Source organism: Diadema antillarum, unplaced genomic scaffold (assembly GCF_040938485.1).
Source record: "Diadema antillarum isolate AM-2024a unplaced genomic scaffold, OU_Dant_1.0 seq00000007_RagTag, whole genome shotgun sequence".
In the NCBI taxonomy this organism is placed as follows: Eukaryota; Metazoa; Echinodermata; class Echinoidea; order Diadematoida; family Diadematidae; genus Diadema; species Diadema antillarum.
Genome location: NW_027271129.1, coordinates 321,011 through 335,332, shown reverse-complemented (window position 1 = coordinate 335,332; position 14,322 = coordinate 321,011). Strand labels below are relative to the sequence as shown.

General features: G+C 38.2%; 1 protein-coding gene across 3 annotated transcripts in view; it reads right to left on the bottom strand.

The window, feature by feature from the left end:
• Positions 1-14,322, bottom strand: part of LOC139724954 (alpha-N-acetylgalactosaminide alpha-2,6-sialyltransferase 2-like) — a 188,861-nt gene that overhangs the window by 17,159 nt on the left and 157,380 nt on the right. For all 3 annotated transcript variants that reach the window (XM_071636072.1, XM_071636070.1, XM_071636071.1), the window contains one exon: positions 6,884-7,035. In XM_071636072.1, the coding sequence (XP_071492173.1) occupies positions 6,884-7,035 (152 nt within the window). The remainder of the gene's footprint in view (positions 1-6,883; positions 7,036-14,322) is intronic.

The following is a 14,322-nucleotide window of genomic DNA, read 5'->3' as shown; positions in this document are numbered from 1 at the left end:
TTAATATCCTGAATAGCGAAATAGTACAGGCAGAGGGTTGGGTAGCCAGACTAAAATTGGCCGCGCATTTGGCCCAGATTGCGTTTACACTGAGAAAAGGCCGGGCTCGGCCGCGGCTTGGCCGAGACCACCTCCAGAGCGTGGCCATATGTGATTTTGGCCTCGCATTTGGCCTTTTGCGCATTTACACTGAAATGAAGGTGGGCTGGGCCGCGGCCGAGCCGCGGCCGAGCCTCGCACTGTAAACGGGGTCTAGGTTGTTCTGCTGCTGAACTGTCAGCTCTTATCGCAGCTTATCGGTCCCTGAGAGAAGCTAACGACCCTCGTGTGGAATGATAATGTAATTTCAGGTCCTGAGGCATATAAGGTCTCCCCTCATCCAATTTGCTCCCTTTTCTGCCCTTTCCTTCTGCCCCTTTTGAACTATCCTTTTACTTTCCCAACACTTTTGAGAATGTTGCAAGAGTGTTTTTATGTAGGACCTACACTACAGCTGTAATTATGTGATTTGCTGCAATTGAAAAGTAAGTGATTGTTTTCAAGCTGCATAATTACTGTGTAACGATGTACATGAAAAGAACATTCAAACCTGTTTCCCCATGTGTTTGCATTTGTGTAGCCTTGTCTTCGTTGCAATTTAGCGTTATTTTTGTTTCATTCTTATTTATTTATTTATTTATTTATTTATTTATTTATTTATTTATTTATTCATTTTTTTTTGGGGGGGGGATGATTTCTCTATTTTCATTTACTACGGGTATTCCGCTCAAATGGTGTGATGATGTCTGATGAAAGTGGTTCTGAATGTTTGGGGAAGAATGAAATGACTTGACTAGCGGGAGTAATCATAATCGTTCCCTTTGCAACTTCTTCTTTCAATTTCCCTTCTCGCATACAATATGTATGTCACTCATTCATATTTCCTCCCCATGAATGATGAACAAAAAAAGAGGCCGTTCTACATACTTCATTGCAACAAACAAAGACCACACCCACTTCTTATATTTTGAAGCAAGTTAAGCTAAATAAATGGCGAATAAAAGCATGATACTGAGAAGTCTTCTCACAGGGGATTCCTCTGGTTCGGAACAGAGCGAAAACAAACGGGGTGGAGGTGGGGGTACTAGTATAGGTACAACGTTAATAGACCATTATCTTGGAGGGAGTTTTTGGAAGAGAGATGAATAGCTGATGCTATTCTAATGTAAAGAGCCCCCTAGATAGTACGGTCTGCTATGTCAAAATATTGGATCCCGTGAGATATTCGTGCCAAAATTGATTTTCTTAGCAAACTTGGTCAATTTGGGGGCTGCTGAATCCAAAAAACTTTGGTTCCATTTTTTTCGACCACGTCTTCAGCCGCCATTTTGAATTTCAAAATGGCCGCCATAGCAAACTGTATTTTGACTCAGTTCTCATAATGTGAGCATCATAGAGGGTTCAACTTTGACGCAAAAAGCATGTTTATGATGGCACACATTCTGATACACCATTTCCTGATATTGTAGTTTGTTTTAATACAATTTGAGGGCTGCCATCTTGAAATTCAAAATGGCCGCCATAGCTAAATGTATTTTTACCTGTATCTCAGGTTGTAAGCATTATGGAAAGTATAAATTTGGGGCAAAAAGCATGCTTAAGAAGTCAGACATGCTATACATTGTTGTTTTAAATGATGGATCACTTTGATTGGCGGCCATCTTGAAATTCAAAATGGCCACCATAGTAAATGTAATTGGGCCTATATCTCATATTGTATGCATTGTGTAAGGTTTTAACCTGGGGCAAAGAGCATGCGTGTACTACCAGACTTTCTGGAACACCTACTCTTTCTGAAATGATAGTCCATATTAAAGGTGGCTATCTTGAAATTCAAAATGGCCGCCATACTGGAATGTATATTTCGACCCATATTTCATGTTGTAAACAATACAGAAAGTTCACATTTCGGGCATAAACCAGGCTCAGGATGTTGAACATTCAGATGCACTTTGATCCTCTCCCTAAAATTGCAGATCAATTTTTGAGGCTACCATGTTATCATTCAAAGTGGCTGCTTTTCAGCTAACATCTGTGGTTACAAGCAACTTTTAGGCATATCAATGTTTATGGTGGTGTACATTGTACATTCTTTTACAAACACACACACACACACACACACACACATATATATATATATATATATATATATATAATTATATTCATTCTGTAATAATTGATTATTCGCATTGGCTGCCACTCTTGAAATTCAAGATGAATTTCGATCCGTTTGGTGCTGTAAGATCTTTACCCTGGAAACTCAAGCATGCTGGAGCACTTTCATGTAAGACCTATGTGTAAGTCAATCGCTTCGATAAATAGCATTGTTATTGCATAGGCTTGACTGCTTCCTATATATGTACACTACCATGTTGAAATGCAAAATGGCTGCCACGGGAATCATTCCTTTAAGAGCATTGCATTTGGGTAAAACTTGTGAATGGGATATCATGTGATTCTGGTGTAAAAGCAAACGACTTTCAAAAGTGCCTCAATAACTGTGTCTGAGTGACTAAATGCCCCCATTTAGACGATTTGGATGCAGAATTTAAATAAACAGTATTAGCTGTATACTAAAAAATTCATGGGGATATTCACTTATTTAATGTCATCTAGGCTCATTCCCTGCATATGTTTTTGAAGTCACAGCACTTGTATAGGGCTGTACACAAGGGAGAATTGGTTCTAAATTCTTCCAGAAACAATGACTTTTGCATTGCTTGCCATATGAACAAGATAATGAATTCTGTAGCTACCGTTGGTGAAGGAAGATCAAAGCATTCAGTTGCACAGTTTATGTATATCCGCTGGAAATAACTACAATACTGTATTATACTCCCCTGTAAGTAAAGGCACAAATTAGGTTGTGAAGGTTTGCTCTGTGGATGTGTTGTATCAAGACTCTACGAGGATAAAGCAGAAGTGCTGGTTGAAGTCATTCATGCCCAACTTCTGGAAGGCATGGACTGTGTCATTGCACATTCTGCATGATTCAAGGTTTAGAGAATTCTTGAGCCATCTGCTCTTTGAGACATCCTCAAATTTCTAACTTCAGCCTGCGCCATGAAAGGCATGACCAAGCAGACCTTTATTTTTCACAACAATTTGCAGAACATAATCTTTCAACAACGTCAATTGTACTTTATCATCTCCTTTTCCAGTGATGGAGCAGACATGACAAGGTGATGCAGTATTAAAAGTAAAGCAAAGATCCATTAAGAGAATGCCAGTGTCTATACGTAGTAATCATCAATATCTCTGATATTTCCTGTCGCTCTTGACGTAGCATCTAATACATGCAATATAATGAGGATATCTGCTTCCTCGTTGTGATGGGTGACAGCACCCATGGCATCTTTGATGAACCCTTTGTTTCTTTTTTTTTTTCCGTGATGTGGTATCTGTGTCAGATGGAATTGACTGATCAGTATTTCAACTTTCAGGCTGATTATTTGGTTCAGTTTTGTGGGTTGAGTAGAACTTATAACTTCCGATAATTGTATCGTCCAGCAATTACTGGATAATGACAGGTCTATCAGACTGTTGTACTGGTAGAAGTGTTATAAAAAGGTAGTGGTCCTCTTAATCTGAATGACTTTTGATCCAATCTTACACAGTGTATTTCAATTGCAAGAGCTGAATGTCTGGCCTTTCTCATAATATCCAAGATATATATATTTTTCTATTCTTCATTCTTTTTCAGATACAAATTCTTAGTACAGAACATGAACACTTTCCTTTCTTCTCTATCTAGAATATCCTCCTTGAATGTTTCCAATACCTGATTGCCAAACACCACATTCATCAGATTCAATGCAGTGACAATTTTTTAGATTACCATCGTGTGATGGCGTTCTAAATTGTTGAGGAATTCTGATGCATCCAAAGTGCCACAGAACTGAGCTATCACTGCTCCTTTGTAGTTTTAGAATCATTAAAGGTACAGCAGTAAGCATCTTGGAAGTCATGATAATTGAGGATGACCCATACAAGGGCAATCAGGAAAACGCCTACTCATTGACATTCCTTATTCATTCTGTATCATTCCAGAAATACATCCAGCAATTATGAGCTCTCTGATGAGTTGTTTCATTTTGTGGTCAACAAACAAGCTTATGAATGGGATGCCTGGTAGGGTGACCATGGCATTTTTTGCCTTCAGTCTCTCAAGGCAGCATCAAGTTTTTGAAGATTACCTTTAATCGCATCAATGCTGGCTTTTGTACAAATATCTAATATTAAACTGGGATTAAATATAACTATTAACGAGGTTCCACGACACCAAATAATGTAGGCCCATAGCCTGAGAGGCAAAAACACATCACGTGTGTATTAAGCGCATAGCTGTATAACATGGAGTATGCGAACCACATGCAATATACTAGTACCCGTTTGGCTATTATGGGACGTGGGATGTAACGCTTACACGCTCGTGACCCCCCCCCCCCCCCTTATGCTGTTTTTGCCCATCAGGATGGTTTGATGATGTCATTGGAACCTCGTCCTTACAGTCTGAATTTATGGCGGCCATTTTGAATTAAGAGATGGCTGTCGTTCTGCGTGACCTGAAAATGAATTCGGTCTAACTAGGACAATTTTGGCAAATTCATCTAAGGCGCTTACCACAGTATTATAGTTTTTCTATGGCCACCAGCTTGAATTTCAAGATGGTGGCCTATCTAATGATCCACAATACGAAACAGCTGTACTGGAACGTTGGGACACCACGTGCATGTGCATTACTGAAAATTTGATGCTCCAGGAATAATTGCAACATGAGATATGGGTAAAAAAAAAAGCATTTTTGATTTCAAGATGGCAGCCTATAAATTGTATCAAAACAATCCACAATATCGGAAAATGATATGTCAGAGTGTCTGACATCACAACCATGCATTTTGCACCAAATTTGAAGCTTCTACAATGCTCACTGTATGATATGGTTCAAAATACTGTTTGCTATGGTGGCCATTTCGAAATTCAAGATGGCAGCCTACAAATTGTATTACAACAACCCACAATATCAGAAAAAGATATACCAGTGTCTGACGTGACAACCATGCATTTTGCGCCAAATTTGAAGCTTCTACAATGCTCACTTAATGAGATATGGATAAAAATACAGTTTGCTATGGCGGTCATTTTGAAATTCAAAATGACGGCTGAAGACGTGGTCGAAAGAAATGGAACCAAAGTTTTTTGGATTCAGCACCCCCAAATTTACAAAGTTAGCAAAAAAAAGAATCAAAAATTTTGGCACAAAAAATCTCACGGGATTACATAGTAGCCTCTACTAATAGGACTTACTGTAAAGAGGAGTTTGATATTTCCTTTATTGGCCTTAACACTACTGTCGACTCATGTATTTGAAACCTTCACTTTATTAGAAAAACTAAATCACATGTTTGTTTGTTTTTTTTAGTGCGAGAGGTCAGTAATACTTGTACGCCAAGACAAGTTCATTAAAAAGGAGCTGTCACATTCGCATGCTGTGTCAGTCCAGTACAGTTTACAGAGAATGTTCCAGTTAGGGGGACCCACTCCCAGCTACACAACAGCACCATTGATCGTGTGATCAGAACCTCCCTGGTGTGATCTTATCACGCTTAGCAAAACTGCACGTCAATGCAAAAAATTTGAACTCTTTACTGAAATTAGGCCTACTCTGATCACCGAGTCTATCATGTTTTTTTTTCTTCTCGTATATCATCAAGACAAAGTAACGTGGCAGAGAAATGAGACTAACCCACCACTCGATTCAGTCAAGTCACCGAGCAGAAACACGTGGTGCGTTACACATTTGCAGACTCACACCTCCTTGATACAAGCACGTGTTATGAACATCATGCTTAGGGAGAATTCGTTACTTCGCTCAGCTGGTTTGTGCCAGAACAGTCCAGAGCCGCATCACTGCGCGGATTAATATTGCCTACATGGGATTGCGAGCTGCCTGAGCTGCATCACATATCACAGTTGAATATGTCCTAAAAATCTCTCTTTATTTGATATTTTGTCGCTTTTTGGAAGTCTGTTTATCATGACACATATCATTACATGTCTTTTTCCTCGCACCTTCATGATTTTGTGTAAGAGGGTTTATATGACTCGAATAAACTATGACGTACTCACATCAAAGACGTCAGAAAATGACTGTGCAGTAGTCGTCTAAATCTCTTGATTTTGAGAAATATGAGTAAAAGTAGAATAATATGTCGGAAAAGGAAGGTTCCTCCATAGTTGCCTATCTTTTACAAGTTAAAATTGACCCATTCGAACTTTTGATAAGAAAAGATAAAGCTAGAAAGACACGTGTTACTTCTTTTGACATGCACACAAATTCACCGAGCAGAGTTTGCAAATCCAGTACATGACGTCAGACAAAATGTGCAGCTTTCCTGACACATTGAAGGTACTTAGGCTCTATCAAGACGCCACATTTCTGTGCCCGTTTCACATCTTCTGGAATAGCTCAAGTGACAGAACGTTACCTAATTATATTCTACAACTTCTGAGCTTCTCATTGATGTCTATTTGCAAAAATTGACCCTTCACTTTGAAATTCTACTTTAATTAAAAATATTTTGGGAAAAAGTCCTGCAAGACCACCTACATCTATTTCAATCATTTTGGTGGATTATTTTCGTCAATTGAGCCCCTAAAATGAACTTCTTTCCCCCCAAAATAGGGATGTGAATGCAGTACAGAATGACCACCTCAGTGGGATGACCGGGTGGTAGTGTAACTGACATTCAATTCTAAATAATTAAGTTTCATACAGAGATGCTTATTTTCCTTGTAAAGCATGAGAAATGACTAAAATATGTAATATCAAAGTCAAACTTACATTTTATGTACATATCTTACAAAGTCTGGATGGAACAAACGGATATCCTTGGCTTCAGCCTTCAGCTTTTGCTTTGGATTGTTGCCACCTGCTATCTCCGATATATATTTGTAGTCATTTTTCCGGCATGGCAAAAACAGCCATTTGATTCCCTATGTGGAAATAAAAAGAAACAAAAGGACATACTTATATCTGTGTATTCATATTCTAGGTTTTACAACATTTCACAGACTCTTATTCCAACCTCTTGGTTAAATTGTGCAAAGAAACGTAAAATAAGATGAGACAACATGCAAATGTATTATGGACAATGCAGCACAAGTTCAACAGGAGATGGCAGGAAGAAAGAGTTGTAACTCAAAAACTTTGAGTGCAATATTTTCCCCAGGAACTGAATGACTGCAACTCGCACACACAGACATCCACATGTGACACTTATACAAGTTGCTACACATGCGTAAATAGATCACTGCTAGTATTCGTGAAGATGGTGTTTAGGTGAGAAGGATGTGAAATCATCTCAGAAGGACTCAAAGACTTGCCTGAAGGGACGGGATGAGAGAGAAAATGAAACTGAAGTATTCCAGTCAAATGCAAGAAAGTGTGCAATCACATTTCCTCCCCTGGAATGTATTGGTATTGGGAATGATGAGTATATTTTGAAAAAATGACACACCAAAAATTGCAATAAGCAATCATGATAGAGATAATCTTGCTTTCCGTTTCTTTTTATGACTTCCATCATGTTCAAAGGTTTGATAGGTTCTATTGGTGTGGCAAGATCCAATGATATGAGAAACTTTCATGAAATTTTGCAGAAATTAAAATTTATTTAAACATAACATGCAGGAACACACTAATGGGATTAGGTAAAATTGAAATTACCATCTGTCATATTTGATGACATTTAATATGCACACATTTGGTCCCACTATACTTTATAACAAGATATACATGTATTGGGGGTATGAAATCTTTGTGAATGGGACCCGATAGCCTTTTTTGCGGTACGAGATTTTTCGCAAATTGCCATTAGCATTCAATGCGTATCAAAAAAAAAAAAAAAAGGAAAAAAAGAAGGTGATCCGGTTTGGAGGGCTACTGTTTCATAATTGTCAGCTATGGAGAGCACAATGTTGGTTGTGAGGAAAGAAGAACTCTTTTCTTTCCATTGACAAATGTCATGCATGACTGAGCACAAAAACTTAAAAGAAAACAATGACAAATTGCACTTTTTCCAAGTATGATCAGTGTTATCGTGAAGGAAAAATGAATGTCTCACTGAATGGATGAGATCTGTTGATGAACGTAGCAAAATGAATAGGCCAGCTTTTACGAATGCAGGTTTGTGATTAGGGTTTGTTCTAACATTTTATGGTCTATAACCTTTAACATGGCCATTTGTCCGATAACTTGGTCACTCCCACAAATGCCAACCCACACAGTCCATTTTTCTCTATTCATATTCTACACCATAGCTCACAGCGACAGACCATGTCCTGAATATGCAAAGAGAAAAATGGATACAGTTTAACAGGTTAACATTTGTGGGCTGACCAAGTTATTGACAGTGTGGCCATGTTGAAGGTTTTGGACCATACAAGGTTAGAAAAACACAAACCTGCAGTTGTGCAGGCTGGCCTGTTAATTTGACCACTTTCACAGATATCACCCATTCAGTGAGACATTCATCGTTACTTCATGATAACACTCAAACTTGGAAAAAGTGCAGTTTGTCATTGTTGTCTTTGCAGTTCTTGTGCTCAGTCATGCATGACATTTGTCACACAATCAGGTATCAATGGAATGAGGAAGAGTTTCCCTTTCTTAACAACCAACATTGTGCTCTCCATAGCTGACAATTATGAAGTAGCAGTCCTCCAAAAATAGATTTTAAAAATTTGTCTTATATGCATTGTATTGTAGACAACAACTTTTGCATGCATTTTGATTTCGTGAATATTGGCTCTTGCAAAATTTGTGAAATTAAATTGCATGCTAACATTCCTCATTTTAGTGTATATGCATCTCAACATTAATAAAAATGTCCAAATTTCATAAATACATACTTTAATTTAAATGGATCCCAGAAAAATAATGGTCCTCAGGTTTCTGAATTTCAGCAGATATTATAAATTTTATCAGGGAAAAGACTTATCTGTACATAAAGTACTAACCCTCAAATTGCAGTGAAAAGTATGGTGCCAAGTGCAATGAGATATGAAAGTCATCACATGAAGACGAGTTGTATTTCTATTGGGGAATACATGTATACATTTAGTTTCAAGAAAAATCCAGCAGGCATTGCACAGATATGAGGGAAATACTGGAATTTTGAGCATTTGACCTTGACCTTTGACCTCGAGTATGTGAATCAAAAGTTGATAGGCACAACTTCGCTTACTCATACATATACATGCCAAGTTTGGTTATGATACCTCAGATGGTTCTTTAGTTACACTGTCCACAAAATTGATTAGGCCCCCATCTCACTAGGAAGGCGACCATGGCGACCATGGCGATCTGTGACGATTTAACAAATCGTGGCGCAATCGCCATCCGTCTCCATTTTTGGCCTCCGAGACGATTACACTACGGTTTCTCTACGTTGAACCTGCCTTGTTGGCAATAGCCCCACGACGATAATACGACTTTGCCGCATTGCTGCCACATTTCCAGGCTGACGAGACGCGCTGCTTCTGCGATCGAACTGACTGTGTTGTGATATTCGTACGCTTATCAAGACCTCGCTACAACAGTGATACGATCGGAGCGACAGTTACACGTTTACGCTGGGTTCATGCTACGATCTCAAGCAATTGGGGTATAAAATGGGTTTCATGACTGAATTTCTTCAGGCAGATGTCAGTATCAAACCAACATGGATATGCAGAATAGGGTTTTACCCTTACATCTTAGCATTCTAGAACACACCAGTTAGAATCTGATGTGAAATTGCACTATTAGTTAAGTCATCCTTTCAATGAAAAGGGTAAAATGTGTATAATATTAAAGAACCGGCTTACAAGAAAACTATAAATCGTATCCTACAATGAGACAATTATATGAAGATATATTTGAAAAGATTACAGCTTAATTTACTTTCATTGACTTGGAATGGTGTATGACAAACAGACAATTTAATAAACAGAGTAGATTCGTACTGAGTATATGTGGAAAAATGAATTTCATACGTTTTTCTCCATGTCCACCTTCCTGGTCTGCGCATCGCTTTCTATCGTTCATGGTTGGTTCCTGTTACGTAATACAGTAACAGTGGTAATTTTCATGGGCGATGGGGGCCGCTTTCGATGCGCTTGAGTTACGCCAAACGCATTGTTACCCCGTCAGAGTTACGAATGTGGTGCTTTTAATCCGCTCGTGAAGCGATTGTGATATGCTCTAAAACCAGGGCGACCTCGCTACGGAAGTTTTGGACATGTTCAAAATTTCCTTAGCGAGGTCGCCGACCATGGCGATGGTGGCGTTCCTCCACGATGAAGAAGATTTAAAGCGATCAAGCCATGATCTGCCGCGCTTTGTCGATTCTTGATGATCGTACCGGAATCGCCGGCTAGTGAGATGAGGCAGAGCTGCCAACTTTTTTAGAGGCCTTTCAGTACTTTGATGGCTGAAAATCAGTAATTTGCACCATTTTTGAGTAAAAATCAGTAATCCTTAACTATGTAATAGAATTTATCACAGACAATGATTTCTAAAATCAGTAATTTGCTTGAAACCTTCAGTATTCTTCTCCAATTTCAGTAGAAATTACTGAAAATCAGTACTAGTTGGCAGCTCTGATGAGGGTATTACTGACGGACGGATGGAAGGACGGACAAACTGAAAACATAATGCCCCCGGCGTCACTTCATGATGGACGCAAAAAAAAAAAAAAATTATATAGCTAAGGCGACAGTAACAACTCAGGGCAGTGTCCGGCTGATTTGAAGCTTGCTTGGTCGCTGCTAGAATTTAGGCATATAAGGCAATTTTTGGAGAAGTCAAGAGGGCTTAGGCACCAGGGAAGATTTGCATAAGCTTTTTGCGCCGTTCTGTGCCATTTCTGAACCCTCATTGTTCTCTGCACCACTAAGTCGAACGCAAGAAAACTCAGCAATTCGACGCGCAACAAAGAGCTTTTGTTCTGCTGTGCTGATTACTCAACGAAGCAGCTCAGAATGGGGCTAGCCTTAACCACTATGGAATGGGGGAATTAGCTATTGAATCTCCATCTTTTGCAACATTCATTCTTGCCAATCTCAGATGTTTTTCAATGAAGGAAAGGGACCAATACCAGTAGCCCGTTTGCAAAAAAACAGGATGCAAACAAGCATTTTTTTGTGTTTTCGTTTGTGATGTGTATGGTTACGTTTTAACGCATTTGTAAGATTTAGTGACATGAGTAATGATTAAACAGACATACCGATTCAGAGAAAACTTCTTTCATCTTCGTAAGGTGCTTTTCTGCATCATGCAAACGCATGTCGTCGCGTAATTCCAATTATCTACTGACGTAATCACTCATGCCTTGTACATATTTTGTATTCTCGCTTTTCTTCCTTCTTTGCTTTCTTTCTGCTTTTTTTTTTTTTCAATTTCCATGGATTCATAAACCAGTCTGAGTGCTCGACAATAACAGTGGCCCGGTGGCCCGGTGGTCCAGGACCGCCAAAAACGCACGTCGGGCCACCAAAAAAGTTTGCCTTTACTTTTGGAAATGAACAGCGGTAACAATCGGCTCTGTAAGATGCTAAAATAAATGTCAGATGTTTTGTTTTAATTTTGGAAATGAATAACGGTAATATTCGACTCCGTATGATACTAAAATAAATGTCGGACGTTTGCTTATCCTTTTGGAAATGAATAACGGTAAGATTCAGCTCCGTACGGTGCTGAAATTAATGTCAGATATTTGATTTTGCGTTTGGAAATGAATAAGGATAACATTCGGCTCTGGAAGATGCTGAAATAAATGTCAGATGTTTGCTTTGACGTTCGGAAATGAATAATATTAATATTCAACTTCATAAGATGATTGAATAAATGCCGGATGTTTGCTTTTAATTTCGAAAGTGCATTCGGCTCCGGAAGATGCTTTAATGTCAGATGATTGCTTTTATGTTCGAAAGTAAATAGCAATGACATTCAGCTCCAGAAGATGCTAAAGTAAATGCCGAACGATCCCATTGACGTTTGGAAATGAATAACAACAATATTCAACTCCATGCGATGATTGAATAGATGTCCGATGTTTGCTTTTACTTTCGGATGTAAATAGCAATAACATTTGGCTCCAGAAGATGCTTTAATGTCAGATGATTGCTTTTACATTAAGAAGTATAACATTCAGCTCCCGAAGATGCTAAAATAAATGTCGAATGATCCCTTTGATCTTCGGAAATGATTAACAATAATACTCAAGTCCATAAAAATGATAAAATAAATGTTTGATGTTTGCTTTTATGTTCGAAAGTAAATAGCAACAACATTCAGCTCCATGAGATGCTAAAATAAATGTCGAATGATCCCTTTGATCTTCGGAAATGATTAACAATAATACTCAAGTCCGTAAAAATGATAAAATAAATGTTTGATGTTTGCTTTTATGTTCGAAAGTAAATAGCAATAACATTCAGCTCCACGAGATGCTAAAATAAATGTTGAATGTTTGCTTTGACGTTTGGAAATGAATAACAATAATACAATTGTAGTCAACTCCGTACAATGATTAAATAAATGTCGGATGTTTGCTTTTACTTTCGAAAGTAAATAGCAATAATATTCGGCTCCGGAAGATGCCAAAATAAACGTCAGATGATTGCTTTTACGTTTGGAAGTGAATAACAATAATATTCAACTCCATACAATGATTAATAAATGTCGGATGTTTGCTTTTACTTTCGAAAGTAAATAGCAATAATATTCGGCTCCGGAAGATGCCAAAATAAATGTCAGATGATTGCTTTTACGTTTGGAAGTGAATAGCAGTAACATACTGCTCCATACTATGCTAAAATAAATGTCGGATATTTGCTATTACATTTTGAAATGAATAACAGTAACATTCAGTTGTGTTTGATGGTAAAATAAATGTCTGGTGTTTGCCTTGACGTTCAAAATGAAAAACGGTAACATTCGGCTCCGTACGATGCTAAAATAATTGTCAGATGATTCATTTCACTTTCGGAAGTGGACAGCAGTAACATTCGGCTCCATACAATAATAAAATAAATGTCGGATGTTCTTTAAATTTCGAAATGAATAACCGTAATATTCTGCTCCATACGATGCTAAAATAAATAACAGATTGTTGCTTTTACATTTGGAAATGATTAACGGTATCAATCAACTCAGTTAGATGCTAAAATAAATAGCGGATGTTTGCTTTCACGTTTGGAAATGAATAAGGATTACATTCAGCTCCATAAGATGCTAAAATGACTGCCGGTTGTTTGCTTTTACCTTTGAAAATGATTGTCACTGCAGCAGTGTGCAGTGAGAATTTGTTATATTTTTGTCCTACAAAATGGGTCTAGGATTGAAAACTAGTAAGTGTTAAACAGGTCTAAATTTGCAGACTACATGTGTTCAATGAAAGATAAGACCCCTACCCCAGGAAGCTAATGTAAACATTGAACAATTACCCCCTTGTTTTAGAGAAAGTATTAACAATCCACCATTCACTTCGTGCAGCAATAGGGCTTTGTGTGTTGTACGTGTATGCAGTATTATGGGTGGATGTGGCAAGCTGTCTTAGTGACAGTATTCACAGTTCCAGTGAAAGCTTGCGAAGTTGCAGCAGTCTAACAAGTTTGTTCAAGTTTTGTGGGAAAACAACAGGCCCGAATTTGGTAAGAAACTAACTTCTTTACAATGTTTTATAGCTTATGATGATGTGTGTAATCATGTTAGTGAATGAGTAGATTGTAAAGAATATTTACAGGGCAGGAGTTGATTTGTCAAATCTTTGTAGACAAATGGGAGTAGACAAAGAAGAAGCCAGCGATGCCCCATGCACACTGGTCTCTCTCTCCCCTCTTTCTACCCTCTCTATATCCCCTCTCTCTTCTCCCTCTCCTCTCTCTCTCTCCTCTCTCTCTCTCTTCTCCCTCTCCTCTCCCTCTCCTCTCTCTCTCCTTCTCTCTCATTCTGTAAGCAGTATGTGCTTGTGCCTTAGAGTATGGATGTATAGCGGAATGGTAGGGATGTACAGTGTATTATACCTTTTTGCTGTTGCTGTAGGTAGTTGTGGTTATAATGAGTTATATTCTCACAAGTGTTATTAGAGAAGTACAAAAGTACAATGTACTGATACTGTCAAGCATTAGATTGTGTAACATGATTTCTGTGTTAAAGTAGTGGATGTTTAGTAGAAACACATTGACACACATTTTTAATGATTTGAGATTACAATTTAACGTAATTGAGTTAGTTTT